The sequence below is a fragment of the Physeter macrocephalus genome, chromosome 7, assembly GCF_002837175.3.
Source record: "Physeter macrocephalus isolate SW-GA chromosome 7, ASM283717v5, whole genome shotgun sequence".
Lineage (NCBI taxonomy): Eukaryota > Metazoa > Chordata > Mammalia > Artiodactyla > Physeteridae > Physeter > Physeter macrocephalus.
This window is the reverse complement of record NC_041220.1, coordinates 34,835,189-34,849,891: the sequence shown is the minus strand read 5'-3', so window position 1 is coordinate 34,849,891 and position 14,703 is coordinate 34,835,189. Positions and strand designations below refer to the sequence as shown.

The 14,703-nt window shown below is 35.5% G+C and overlaps 1 protein-coding gene across 7 annotated transcripts in view; it reads left to right on the top strand.

The window, feature by feature from the left end:
* The window catches only part of ARFIP1 (ARF interacting protein 1), a 130,590-nt gene that overhangs the window by 53,106 nt on the left and 62,781 nt on the right, over nt 1-14,703 (top strand). For 6 of the 7 annotated variants that reach the window (XM_024126620.3, XM_028491791.2, XM_028491790.2 and 3 more), the window contains 3 exons: nt 7,157-7,265; nt 12,907-13,002; nt 14,352-14,464. In XM_024126620.3, coding sequence (XP_023982388.1) covers nt 7,157-7,265; nt 12,907-13,002; nt 14,352-14,464 — 318 coding nt within the window. The remainder of the gene's footprint in view (nt 1-7,156; nt 7,266-12,906; nt 13,003-14,351; nt 14,465-14,703) is intronic. The other variant, XM_024126625.3, reaches the window with a different exon arrangement.

Sequence of the window (14,703 nt, the reverse complement as noted above, 5' to 3'; positions counted from 1 at the left end):
GTTGCAGCGAGTGGGGGCTACTCTTCATTGCGGTGGGTGGGCTTCTCATTGCGGTGGCTTCTCTTGTTGTGGAGCACGGGCTTTAGGCACGCGGGCTTCAGTAGTTGTGGCACGCAGGCTCTAGAGCGCAGGCTCAGTAGTTGTGGCGCACGGGCTTGGTTGCTCCGCGGCATGTGGGATCTTCCCGGACCAGGACTCAGACCCGTGTCCCCCTCATTGACAGACGGGATTCTTAACCACTGCGCCACCAGGGGATCCCCAAAGCATGTGTATTTTAAAGCAAATTTGCTGAACATTTGGTGTTCTTTAATTGTTAATTTTGCACTAACTTCAGTTCAAAAGTAGATTACTATGCTAAATTATAAAGTTACATTTTTAACCTCATTCTTATTCTTACCTCTGTTAAAATATGCAAATGGAAGCAAGTTATTTTGGTTGAAAATGAGCACCCCTTCACAGCTTTATGGAAGCTGTAACTACAAGTATTATCTTGTATCCTCTGAAAAGAACTTAAACTATACATGAAACTTTTTTACCAAACGCATTATATTTTATTTTAATTGTTTGAAGATTTATTTTTAAAAACTGTTAAATACTCCAGTATTATCCTAGTAGCTTGAATAGAAAATTAACTTCAGGTCTATTCCATTTTATTGTGCAGTTGTTAAGCATGACTTTGCAAAGTCTTAAACGTTGCGTTGAATGTGAGCGACGTAAAAATGCAAATTAGGGATTTTACGTTGTTGGTTATAAATGGGCTCATTGTCTCTCAAATATATTCTGGAAACGATAGGAGTAAATGCAGTAACATATATTTTTTAAGTTACTAAGCTAGGCACAACCTTACAACTGAGACACTAAAAGTTTAAGGGTTATGTAAAGATACATTTTAAGTGTTTGTGAACTATGAGGCTAAATTATATTACTTAGAGAATGTGTATTTTACAGAAAGCAGTCAACAAGCTCATAAAATACTGAGTGTTTTCTTACAAATCATGCATTCCACTCTCAGAGCGCATATCATTTTGTGTTGCAGCAACTTAACTGCCAGACCACTATCAAAATGATAATTCTGTTCACAATCTGAATGGATCTATTTGTACCACTTTTAGTTAGGCTCCTTCTATTAGTAAGAGTTTAAGCAAAGCAAGGCCTTAGTGTTTTTCAGATTTTACAGCTGTTTTACATAAAGGACACGAGGTTTTTTTCTAGAAGAACTTTTGTTTGTTGAATAAAGGACCTTTGGGAGACCATTGGGAGGGGTTTGAGTGAAATGTAATATCCTCAGACAGCTAGAAGTTGTTTCTTCCAGAGGCCATGCATGACAAGATGGAAGCATCCCTTAACTTCTTAAAAACTTAGGGAATGGGAGATATCCATCAAATTCCCTGTTTAACCTGTTACTCGCTCCCCTCTTCCCAACTACTACTACTATATCTCTTTTCTGGGAATTCACACAATATTTTGTGACAGGACAGATGATTCAAATGAATAATGTTCTTTCAGTTAAGTTCTAAGAATACAGCAAACACAACTCTCCTGGACCTCTCTGCCATTTGTATGTTGTTTATGGTTTTTCACCCTCATATTTTGAGAGATGTCTTTGATACTTTTTTTCTTAAGGAGAGCTAAAAAGCTGTCAAGACTTGGAGCAAAGCAATATCCAGGGAAACCACTCTATAAATAATTGACCTTAATAACCAAACTCACAGAGTTTAAGAAATATCTTGGTGCTTTGACATTATTTATTTTGTAAGTGATGTATTTGCCTTTTAGAGAGAAAAAATTATCTGGTTTTATGTAAATATGAATAAAAGTGTCAGTAATATTTAAAACTGGAAACCATTGATTTAGTAAATTAGTATATTAAAAAATAAACTGGAAAGGTAAAGATCTTTGATTCGGCAAAATGAACAGACTCAGAGATTTGGTTTAAAAATAAGAAGTAAATAAAAGTGAGTGTAAAGAGTGTTTTCTTTTTAATTCTAAGTGCTCTCCAAAACAATACACAGATGAAAAGGATGTTGTCCTGTGACAAGAGGTTTTACGTGACATTAGGAAATAAGTGAAATGGAATGAAAGTTGTTATCTGTTTTGTACCAGTAGGAAATTACAAGTTGAGAATATATTTGCATTAGTGTGTTTAAACTAGTGAGCAGATTGTGCAATGATTTTTAAAAGGTATTTTTTAAATAATTTTTTTAAGAAAACATACTAGCTAAAATAAATTCTGAGTCTCTAACAAATTGCTTGTGTCTGTTTACATTTACTATACATTACAGTTAATAGTGTGTCTTGAAGCTCAGTCCTATTTCTGTGTTCCTGTTTTCTCATCTGTAAAATAGTAGTGATAGTACTACTAAATGAGATAATATTAGGCAGTTCTTGCTTTGTATAGTTCCAAAATGCATTAATTTTGGTTACCGTGTTTTAATTAAATAATATCTGTCCCCAACAACACAGCTCAGATTTCTGTCACCACTGTAGTTGTATAAAGTACAAATTTCACCGCTAGTACTTAAGTTCAAAAATCACCATGTGAATAACGATGCATATCATGATTATTGAGTAATCATGTCACTTTCAAATTCTCTTGGTGATTGGTCACTGTATCTGTTATTCATTTCATACACAGACAGCAAATCATGTGGTTGTGTTATCACCTTGTCTCCTGGTCATAAACCCATGTGGCATTTTACAGAAGTGGATAATCAAAAGGGAATGGGTGAACAAAGATAGAAGTGCAGCAAAGAAATGAAAAGTGATAACATAAATTCAAATCAAACCTAAATGGGGGGTTGGGGGGGCTTCCCTGTTGGCGCAGTGGTTAAGAATCCGCCTGCCAATGCAGGGGACACGGGTTCGAGCCCTGGTCTGGGAAGATCCCACATGCCGTGGAACAGCGAAGCCCGTGCGCCACAACTACTGAGCCTGTGCTCTAGAGCCAGCGAGCCACAGCTACGGAAGCCCGTGCGCCTAGAGCCCATGCTATGCAACAAAAGAAACCACCACAATGAGAAGCCCACGCGCCTCAATGAAAAGTAGCCCCAGCTCACTGCAACTAGAGAAAGCCCGCATGCAGCAACAAAGACCAAACTCAGCGCCCCCCCGCAAAAAAAGAACCTAAATGGGTGACTTCCCTGGGAGCACAGTGGTTAAGAATCCGCTTGCCAAAGCAGGGGACACGGGTTCGAGCCTTGGTCCAGGAAGATCCCACATGCTGAGGAGCAACTAAACCCATGTGCTACAACCACTGAGCCTGTGCTCTAGAGCCCAGAAGCCACAACTACTGAGCCCACGTGCCGCAACTACTGAAGCCTGTGTGCCTAGAGCCCGTGCTGTGTGACAAGAGAAGTGACCGCAATGAGAAGCTCGCGCTGGCAACGAAGAGTAGCCCCCACTCGCTGCAACTAGAGAAAGCCCGCGCACAGCAGTGAAGACCCAGCGCAGCCAAAAATAAATAAATAAATTTATTTAAAAAAAAAAATTACCCCAACAAAACCTAAACAGGACTTCCCTGGCTGGCTGTCCAGTGGTTAAGACTTCGAAATTCCACTGCAGGGGGCGTGGGTTTAATCCCTGGTAGGGGAACTAATATCCATGTGCCCCGCAGTGTGGCTAAAAGAAAAATAAACCTAAATGGAGTTGTGGAAGAAATAACTGACCCACAGGCATGTTGACACTGCCACTGTTTGAGAGACTCTAGATTTGAGCCAGAAGAACTTAGTGAAGGCTAACTTAACAACATAAGCAAGGAAAGAGTTTTTTAAAGTTTTGACAAGAATTTTTGAAGGTCATGGAGTGATCAGTTTTTCCCATTAACCACTTTGCACGGTTTCTAGTTGCTTGGTCATTTTTATTATCTTGATCTTGCACTGTCATGCAGAGTGAAGATTGCCTGTACATAAAGTGCTTAGAACAATCCCTGGCACATAGTAAGTGCTCGAGAAATGTTTGCTATTGTAATTATTAGTGATAGCACTAATTAGTTGTAAAGATGGTTGTAATAGGGGAGAGGGATGGCCAACTTAACTGAGTGCCTAAAAATATGTGCTGGGTATCTCGCCCAATTGTCGTAGTACTCTGGGGTAATTTTGATCCTCTTTTTACAGCTGAGCTAACAGGAGCTAGAAAGTTTTTAAGTACTTACCCAGGATCACATAGCCACTAAATATTGATAGGAAAGTAGTATTCAAATGAGGTCATCTGAATTATCTTTCCAGGTCTTTCCTGCTTCTGGTAATAGTTGATACTTGATGAGACTATCACAAACTTTAAAAAGTGATTTTAGAGTCTTTGCTGTTGACAAACATTTTTAAAGTTTGCCATACAAAATTCAAAAGGTGATTTCATGGGGAGCTCTAGGGTGAAGAAAGCAAGAATCAATCTTTCAGCTTACTTTTATTTACTATTATGTTATTGTGCTTTTATTTTCTGTTTATTAGTTTTTGTTTGTCCTCATAATGATTAGCAGTGAGATCCTTAAAATTTTTTTAAAAATTATGTCATAGCTTTGCTTATAACAAATCATTGGAGTGGGTACTTTTTTTTTTTTTTTTACAGGCCAGTTCAAAGAAATGTCCCTGGTAAAACTAATGTTAATTAGTTTTCTCTTTTGGAGTAGACATATCATCTCCATTGGATTGTCCAACAAAAAGTTTGCCTTTGGTCTTTTTGGTCTTGCTAATGAAAAACTCTAGATGTTAACGTACATTGGTTTTACCACTTTTTTAATGTTTTTATCAAATATTGGATATAAAAGAGTGTTGATACAATATATATAAGATATAAAGAATAACTATACACATAAAAGGCATACAGATTGGAAAGGAAGAGGTAAAACTATCTCTATTTGCAGACAACATAACGTTGTATATAGAAAATCCTGAGGAATCCACACACAAAAAAACCTTTTAAAAATAATAAGTTCGGCATAGTTGAAGGATAGAAGAACAGTATGCAAAGCTCAATTTTATTTCTATACTCTAGGAATAAATAATCCAAAAATAAATTTAAGAAAACAATTGCATTTACAGTAGCATCAAAAATAAGAAAATACTCAGGAATATGTGCAAAACTTGTACCCTAAAAACTATAGAACATTGAGGAAAGAAGTTAAAAAAAGATCTAAATAAATGGAAGGACATCTCACGTTCATGGATCAGAAGACTTAATTTGTTAAGATGGGAGTCTCCCTAAACTGATCAGATTCAACACGGTCTCTATCAAAATCCCAGCTGGCTTTTTTTTTGTAGAAATTGACAAACTGATCATATGTAAATGGCCCACTCCCTCATTTTGTTCAGAATTCTGCCCACATCTTACCTCTTCAGAGAGACCTTCCCTGAATATCCCATCTAAAGTAGCACCCTTTGCCTGTCACTCTGTATCCCTCTTATCCTGCCTTAAAAAAATAAACACACTTAGAATTTATTACAGTTACCCTTGAACAATGGATTGGGTGCCCACCCTCCCCACAGTCAAATTTTTGTGTAACTTTTCTTTTGGCCCTCCTTACCCACGATTCGGCATCTGAGGAGTCAACCACCTCGGATCTTGTAGTACTGTAGTACAAGCATATTTATTGAAAAAAATCGGCATATAAGGGGATGCAGTTCAAACCTGTGTTTTTCAAGGATCAGCTGTACTTACTACAGCACTTCTTATTACCTGAGATACATTTATTTACTGTCCATCTCCTCCTTCCCCTATACCTCACATGAGTCTGATGGGCAGAGACCATCTGTTTCCTACAGTGCTTATCTGTAGTGTCTAGAGGAGTGGCTGTCATAACTTGGTGCTCATTAAATGTTGATTCAATAAATCCTTTATGTTCCAGAGCTCAAGCAGTACTTTCTCTTTTCCTATTCGATTTTCATGGACTTAGTCCCTATTGTGAATTCCTCTGATACTTATTGTCTTTACTTTGGCACCAAGTTCAACTTTTATATTAATGTTTGTGTATGTTGTCTCTCCAGTGAGACAAGTACTGTACCTTATGTTATCTTTTTCTTTGCCCAGCAAGTCTAACATAGTAAGAATAAGCAGGTACTCATTAAATTAAATTTTAAAATAAGCCTATTGCTGTATCAACTTCTTAATCTATATGGTGTTGTCATAAGTCCTTTAGTTTATTCAACAAATTCATTTATTTATTCATCCAACAAATATTTATTGAATATAATAAATAAATTATATTTATTTATCACTAGCTACTTAATGATAACTGCTGTGAGAAAAATAAAACAGGGTAAGCAGAATAGGGAGTTCCAGGCTGAAGGCTGCAGGAGTTTCACATGCTAACTGTACATTATATGTGGTGGAATAGAGTATTAAGAAAGGATTTCAAAGACGTTTATCTTTTAGTGCATCGCTAACTTGTCATTGTTGTGAAAAACCAGTAGGATCCATTCATAGACTCTGATTATGAAAATTGGGTAATTCCTCATATCCAAGCCAGAGGACAGAAGGGACTTCTAATTGGAAATCTGTGTTTCGTGGCTTTTTCTCTTTTCTTTTACTATAAGACTGAATGTCAAATATTATATTTTTTACCATTAAAAGCTAAATTGCAGTTAGGTTGGCTAATATAATATAATTTATATTATAGGTTGGTTTAATATAAATCTAAATAACAAGAAATTTTCTTTACCTCAACCTTTATCTCACCCTGACTGAAGTGAGAGAAGCCCTGTTTACCTAGCTAACCTGGAAATCAAAGGGAAGTTTAATTTTGCAAATGAATGATCTGTTTATACTGAACATTAGCCAGGCTCATCATGATTATATTAGACATCAGTGAGTTTTTTAATATTAGACTTGACTTTTTAATCTTAATTCTACTCTTTAAAATGATTTTCCTGACGTATCAGTAGATTCGAAATTTGAAATTGAATTTTAATATCTGCCTGACGCTTAGTTCTAAAATGATGAAAGTATTTTGTATTTGATATACACTGTATCTCTTAATAGCAAATCTTGCTGAGTTTGCTGCTGATTATACATCATTACAGAACACTGTGACAGCATAAGGGAATACTACATAGTAGAGAGAAAAAATAGTTTAAGGTGGATTAAAAGGACATAGTTATGCTGAAATGTTATGTGATGTGAGATTTTTTACAAGATTTTTCTCTTTTATTTAAATGTTGCTAAGGATTTGAAGCGTTCATTACCAGCTGGACTTGGTCTCTCAGAAACCCAAATCACATCTCATGGCTTTGAAAGTACCAAAGAGGGGGTTATTGAAGCAGGAGCATTTCAAGGTAAGGAACCCATTATTTTTAAACATGGCTGGGGTGGAGGCTTTATTAATAAAGTATGAGGGTTGCGCCCTTTAATTCCGTGATAAAACACTGATTATAAACATAATCCTTTTTCTCTTCAATTTAAATAATTTAAGAATTGTTTAGTAGTCATCTCTATATAAATAGATCAATGTGCATAATTGCACTGATTATTACTTAAGAATTGGTTTTAAAATACTGAAATAAAAACTCAAAAATTATGTCAAGAATGCATATTTAAATTATTTTAGGGGTAACCACGAAATTTATAGGTCAATATTGATTTGTATAAATACATATTTCCTGTTTCATAGCAATTAGGAAAATGAAACTTTTATTTTTCTTACTATACATGCTGTGTAGGAGGTCTCCCAGACCACGCTCAGATTCAGTAATTTCCTAAGAGGACTAACAGGACTCAGTCTATAGTCATACTCTAGGCTATGATTATTACAGCAAAAGTATACCGAGCACAGTTAGCAAAGGCAAAGGATGCCTGAGGCGAAGTCTAGGGAAACTGGGCATAAGCTTGCAAGGATCTTTTCCCCGTTCGGTCACACAGGACATGTTTAATTCCCCCAGCAGAGCTGTGACAACAAATGTGAAATGTTGCTAACGAGGGAAGGTAATTAGAGCCTCAATGCCCAGAGTTTTTACTGGAGATTGCTTGCTCACATAGGCACCCTCTGTGAGCGCGTGCCCAGATTCCAGACTCCCAGAAGGAAAGCGTAAACCACATTGTTTGTGTAAACAGTTTAGGCATAGTGAGCAAGTCTTACCATTTTGGGAATGGAGGAAATCACCTCCAAATTACAGTTCTCAGATGCCAGCCAAGGGCCAGTCTTCTGTAAGCTGGTCTTTTTAAGGATAAGTAGTTAGACCTACTGTGTTAGCTCTTTTCTGCACACATCCTATGTATATATGTCTATTTTTAATATAAAGAAAGATGCTTCCTTTTTTAATGCTCTTGCCTATAATAACATTTTTTAGGTGTTTTTTCATTTTCACACAAGTGAAAGAAAGTAAAATCATGTGGAAATTTGGACGTGAAAATGGATCATTTTCTCGACAGAGCTGTAGTTAAAGTAGTAATAGTTGATGTTCAATGAAGAATTTTAATTTTAATATTGCATTATAATTTCACAAAATAAAAAGATATCTCCATGCCTTTGTAATCCTTAGCCCTCTTGCAGATAATAGTATTCTATATTTTTATTATACTAATGGCCAATACTTTAGTCAGAAACAACTTATATTTTGGGACTTCCCTGGTGGTCCAGTGGTTAAGACTCTGCAATCCCAATGCAGGGGGGCCTGGGTTCGATCCCTGGTCGGGGAACTAGATCCCACATGCTGCAACTAAAGATCCTGCATGCTGCAACTAAAGATCCCACATGCAGCAAAGAAGAGCCCATGTGCTGCAGCTAAGACCTGACGCAGCCAAATAAATATTTTTTTAAAAACCTGTGTTTTGAAATATATTCTTTGTTAAATGGATCCTGGAAATAGGCATTTAGGATAACCCAGTATAATATCCTCTGCTCTAGGCTGTAAAATGAGTGGGCTACCTACTGACATTATTTTTTTTCATTTTTCATTCTTATGTTCAGAAAAATAAAGATATAGAAAGGGAGCATACATGTCAGTATCTCCGTAGTCATTGCATAGCATTGTGGTGTTATTCTCTAGGGGATAACTTTGAATTTGAAAAGGTTGACTGATTGCCTAAAATTATGAGTGCTTAAAGATATAAGGCTTACTTTGCATAATGTGACAACATTTTGGACCAGTCACCAATTTCTAAATTTAAACGTCAACATAGAATAAAAAAAAAAAAAACTTTTACAATTAAGATATTAGTATTTTCAGTGAAATTATTTAGCTGATGTTTGGTTTTATTCTTTCCCCCTTAATCAGAATAGTATTATACAATAATCGAAATCAGCTGGCCATTGTAACCTGCTGTGCATGAGCATGAAAATGCCAGTCACTTTCACTTGCTTATAGATCCATCCTAATCCTTCAAATTGGAATAAAAAATGTTTCATGGTAATGGTGGTAATTTATGTCTATTTGAACTGACTTTGTAAAACACTTTTTAACACAAACTGCATTATTAATCGGTATATGAAAAAGATAATCATTCTGCCATACTCAGATTAGCTGAGCATTTATTGGAAAGTTGTAGTTGTTTTAAGTGCCCTTGTTTTTGTTTTGTTTTGTTTTTGTTATAAATTTATTTTATTTATTTATTTTTGTCTGCGTTGGGTCTTCGTTGCTGCACGTGGGCTTTCTCTACTTGCGGCGAGCAGGGGCTGCTCTTCGTTGCGGTGTACAGGCTTCTCATTGTGGTGGCTTCTTTTGTTGCAGAAAATTTATTTATTTTATTTATTTATTTTTGTCTGCGTTGGGTCTTCGTTGCTGCACGTGGGCTTTCTCTACTTGCGGCCAGCAGGGGCTGCTCTTCGTTGCGGTGTACAGGCTTCTCATTGTGGTGGCTTCTTTTGTTGCAGAGCATGGGCTCTAGGCACATGGGCTTAGTAGTTGTGGCTCGTGGGCTCTAGAGCACAGGCTCAGTAGTTGTGGCGCACGGGCTTAGTTGCTCCGCAGCATGTGGGATCTTCCCAATGCAGCGCTCGAACCCGTGTCCCCTGCATTGGCAGGCAGATTCTTAACCACTGCGCCACCAGGGAAGCCCTAAGTGCCCTTATTTGAAGACATACATAGATAAATTGGAATGAACATGATTTAAATTTTAATTTAAATTTCATGTTTAAAATTTAGGAAATAGGTCTTACGAAAAAATATTAGGAGTTGGGGCTATGTTAGCTCTCTGGAGAAATGACTGAATGATAACTTTAAATGACTCTATTACCATTTACTTTTCCATCTCTAGAGCACATTTAGAAGAAATGATACTTAAATTCGGCCTAACAACAAGAAATACTGAAATCTGCCCAGCAAATACGTTGTAGAATCAATAATAGTAGAAATCATGAATAAATCAACTCATAAGAGTGAAGTATACTTGGTATCTGAGTTTTGTTTTAATGGGGTTTGGATCATTGCATACACATATTCATATTCCTAGATTTCTGCTATTGAGAGAAAACAGAGTAAACTCCCCAAATTTAGTCAATTAGCAAAAGCATAGAGTTTTAAGAATTATTTTTTGTTGGAATGATTTACTTATTTATTGTGAATGATTTTAGTAACTAATTTAGTCCAAATTAGTGGTTTAAAGGGTTGAAGATACAGAGAATAATTACCCTTGAACAAACAGTTGAAAGTACACACTTACCTCAGCACCATGTCTTTTGCTACTTTAGTTTGGAAAGTTCTGTATCATTTGTTACTATAATATATTATACATCTCTCATGTTATGTCATGGGATTATCTCTTATGTAAGATTAATAAACAGTAATAACCAGAACAACAGAGCTCTGTTCCTGGGATCATCAAGAAATGGAACTACAGTAGTCATCTTTTATTTAACACTTCCTTATATAATAGAAACCCTTGTGCCTTGCATAGTAAGATAGTCTTTGTTTAAAATGGTGATTGAGCTGGATAACATTAAATGCCTTCCAACTCAACAAGTAATTTATGGATTCGTGTTTTCTGTATTGAATTTAATAATGGAGACATCATGGTGTGGATTTGGAACATCTGAGTCTCTAATAAGAAGCTGTTTTAACCTCCCTGCACCTCATTTCTCCTGTAGTTTAATGTCAGACTAGTTGATTTCCGTTGTCCCTTCCAGTTTTCTTGTTTTGTTTTTTTGTTTGTTTGTTTTGGCCGAGCGGCATGTGGTATCTTAGTTCCCTGACCAGGGATTGAACCCGTGCCCTCTGCATTGGGAGCACACAGTCTTAACCACTGGACCACCAAGGAAGTCCCCTTCCAGTTTTAAATTTTATGGCTCAACAGATTTTTTTTTTTTTTTAAAGACAGGTATCTCTCACGTTGAAAGGTAGCACCAACCTATTTAGATCTATTGCATGTTTGGATTTTAACATTAGACCCAGTCCAGATTAAGGTTTTCATATTATTAAACCTGGTGGCTGTTTCTGATCAGAACTTAGTATATCTGGGATATGAGAAAGTTGATGTTGATTCTTATTAGAAAATTTTAATTATAAATTTTGATACATTATGTGTTTTCTAGAGAACTGGGAAAGAGTGTAGTTGAAATAAAATTATCTTATAAACATTAAAATATACTCAGCTAAATGTGGAAGGATGTTAATAATTTTTTCAACTTCTTTTTAATTATCACTTCCCTAAAGATATATAGCCTTTAGAATTTAAAATAAAGAAATCAGTTGAAGCTAATTTTCTTTAGTTTAATGCCAGACAGTTTTCTTAGTTTAATGTGGCCATTAGCAACAATGTTGGGTAGTCAGTTTTTCTTACTTTATAGGTAACTAAGGCTCAGAGACCTTAAGTAATTTGCCAGGGTGTTACTGGCAAATTACTGATACTAAAATATTGATACTATGTGGTTAAATAGAGCCAGAATTTCAAGCCCAGAGTTAGAATTTAAAACTCAGTTGTGTTTCACTCAAAAATTGTGTTTTTTCCTCTGGTTCTCAAACTTAGTTGTGTTTGAGAATAGCCTAAGTAGCTTTTAAAAAACTACAGTTGCCTAATGTGCAGCATGGCGACTATAGTTAATAATAATGTATACTTGAAATCTGCTAAGAGAATAGATCTCAAGTTTTTTTACCACACACACAAAAGAGTAACTATGTGAGGTGATGGATGTAATCATTTCACAATGTATACATATATCAAAACATCACTTTGTGCACCTTAAATATATACAATTTTTATTTACCTAATAAATAAATGAAAACCAAAAATCAATCGAATAAAAAAGCTAAACCTGTCAAAAAAAGAAAACAAAGCCCTACAGATACCTGTTTCACTGATAATCAGAAGATTTTATGGAGTGTCTCAGGTATGTTTTAAAAGCTTCAGAAGTAATGCTTATGATTAATCGGAATAACACTCTATATTAGCACTTCTCAAGCTTAAAAAAAAACATGCAGATCACCTGAGGATCTTGTGAAAATGCAGATTCTGGTTCAGTAGATCTGTGGCAGGGCCTGAGTTTTGCATTTCTGGTGAGCTCCCAGGTGACATAATTAATGGAGACCCCTTGCATCCATACTATGAGTAGCAGTGACCTACACTATGTGTTATTTGATTTATGATATGAAAATTTTGGCTACAATTTCTGTGAAGGCTGTGATTCATTCACATTTCTATGAATTTTAATTTTAAACTTGATAGTGTTACGTGCCTTTGGATTTCTACTTGAAGAACTTTCCTCCCTGTGTTAGAGTAGCAAGTGATAAAATATTTACTTAAGCTTTAAATCATTCAACTGTGGGACTTTAATCACATTCTTTTAATTGATTTGGAAACTAAGGACTCAGTCTGGGAGCATCCATTTATTGGCAGTACATTTCTGCAAGAAAACAAGTATATTAATTCTAGCTTTTAATCTTAGTTTTTGAATATCTTAAAGAAAATGTCAGTACACCTATATTCAAAATGTAAGTATGTGGAGGAAGAAAAGGATTTTCACAGTGAAATGTCTGCCCTTTTCAGGTTCCCCAGCACCACCACTGCCATCTGTTATGTCTCCTAGCAGGGTGGCAGCTAGTCGACTGGCTCAACAAGGAAGTGATTTAATTGTTCCTGCAGGTATTCACTGCACTGATTGGATAAAGCCCTTCTTGCTACTGCTGAAACTAAACTAATTCACTCAGTTTCTTTTCACTTGCTTTATATTCTTAGGTGTGTGTTATTCTGGCTTTTTTGGTGGCTGCTTTTTTTTTTTTTTTTTTTTTTTTTTTAGCAATAAGGAAAATAATCTTTCTAGCCATAGCTTATCTTTCTGGCTTTTCAAAGTTTATTAGGCTCTATTTCAAACCTGAAATTTAATTTACCTTATGATTAAAAAACACTGTAAAATTGATTCATTTTAAATCATCCTCTCTTTGCTCTGGAAAATGTTGGTTTACTTATTTGATCCTAAAGTGCTCTGTACTTTAATATTGCTGGACTATAAAAACAGGGCAAAAATAAACTTTGTATTTCTTTTTACATGAAATGTTAATATTTTATATTTTGTTTCTGTGAGAATTTTGTAAATTCTTAAATGTGTTTGATTTTGTATGCTGTTCTCTTTCTTAGATTGTGGTAAAGCTGTGGTAAAGGCTGGGCTGGCTAGAGGAGTGAGAAAAGAGGTTTTTGCTGACTGTAACCTTTTACAGCCATTTTATAAAACATTTTCTCTTGTCTTCTTGTCATTATTTTTAAATTATTATGAAGTTTCTATCCCAAGTCATTAGCTTCATAAATGTTTATTAAATATTTTCTTCTCCAAAAAATATTTTACTATTAGGAACTATATAGTTGTAGAGTTGCTTTTATGTCATGATTTCTTGATTGTTGGAGCAATGCATTATCAGGGCTTTATACTGCCTGTATTAATTATGGCTTTTTGGGGAAGTGGGGGGTGGGTCTCTTGAGAAAAAACGAAGTACAATGTAGGTCTTGTTATAACACAGCCTCTTATACTAGTGGTAAGATATTTTTAATGACTTTAAAATTATAGTGTTTTTAAACCCTCCAAAATTACAGTAACATTCTACTGTTGCTGTCTTCTATGTAGTATAGTGAAAGGAGATCACTGTGAAGAGTGTGTGGCCTTTCAGATTTTCACTGACAGTTTCTTTTAGAATCATTAGGTTATAAGATTAATTGTGGAAATTTTATTTTTCTTGAAGTAAACACCAGTGTATTTAGAGAAGAAGGCCGGTTGCAGGATTTGTTTTTAAGAAGATGGACAGACCTCAAAAATGTTTTTTTTTAAGTGTTAGGAAATTATCCTCAAAATGATTCCAGGAAGTTCTAGTCCTTCACCTTGTGGGAACTTTTTTATTTCTTTAAATGCATAAGTAGTTTAATTTGAACAGCATCCGTGTTTTGTTTTCTTTCTACTTGTCTTTATCTGGTTTGCATTTTTATCTTTTGTTCTGATCTTATAGGTGGCCAGAGAACGCACACAAAAAGTGGACCAGTTATTCTAGCAGATGAAACTAAAAATCCTGCAATGGAAAAGTTAGAACTTGTTAGAAAATGGAGTCTAAATACCTACAAGGTTTGTAATTTTTTTTTTAATGTTTCTACACTATCTGGCTCTAAGAATTTTCATTTGTATGTTATTGAAATTATTATTTTGCAATTATATGAATATATAGGAGAGAATAATGCTATTTAAACATAAATATACAATTAGAAAATGAAGTATTTTGTCTTATTGATCTTGGCACAAATGTATTTTTAAAAGTCAGTAGCGGGCCTCCCTGGTGGCGCAGTGGTTGCGCGTCCGCCTGCCGA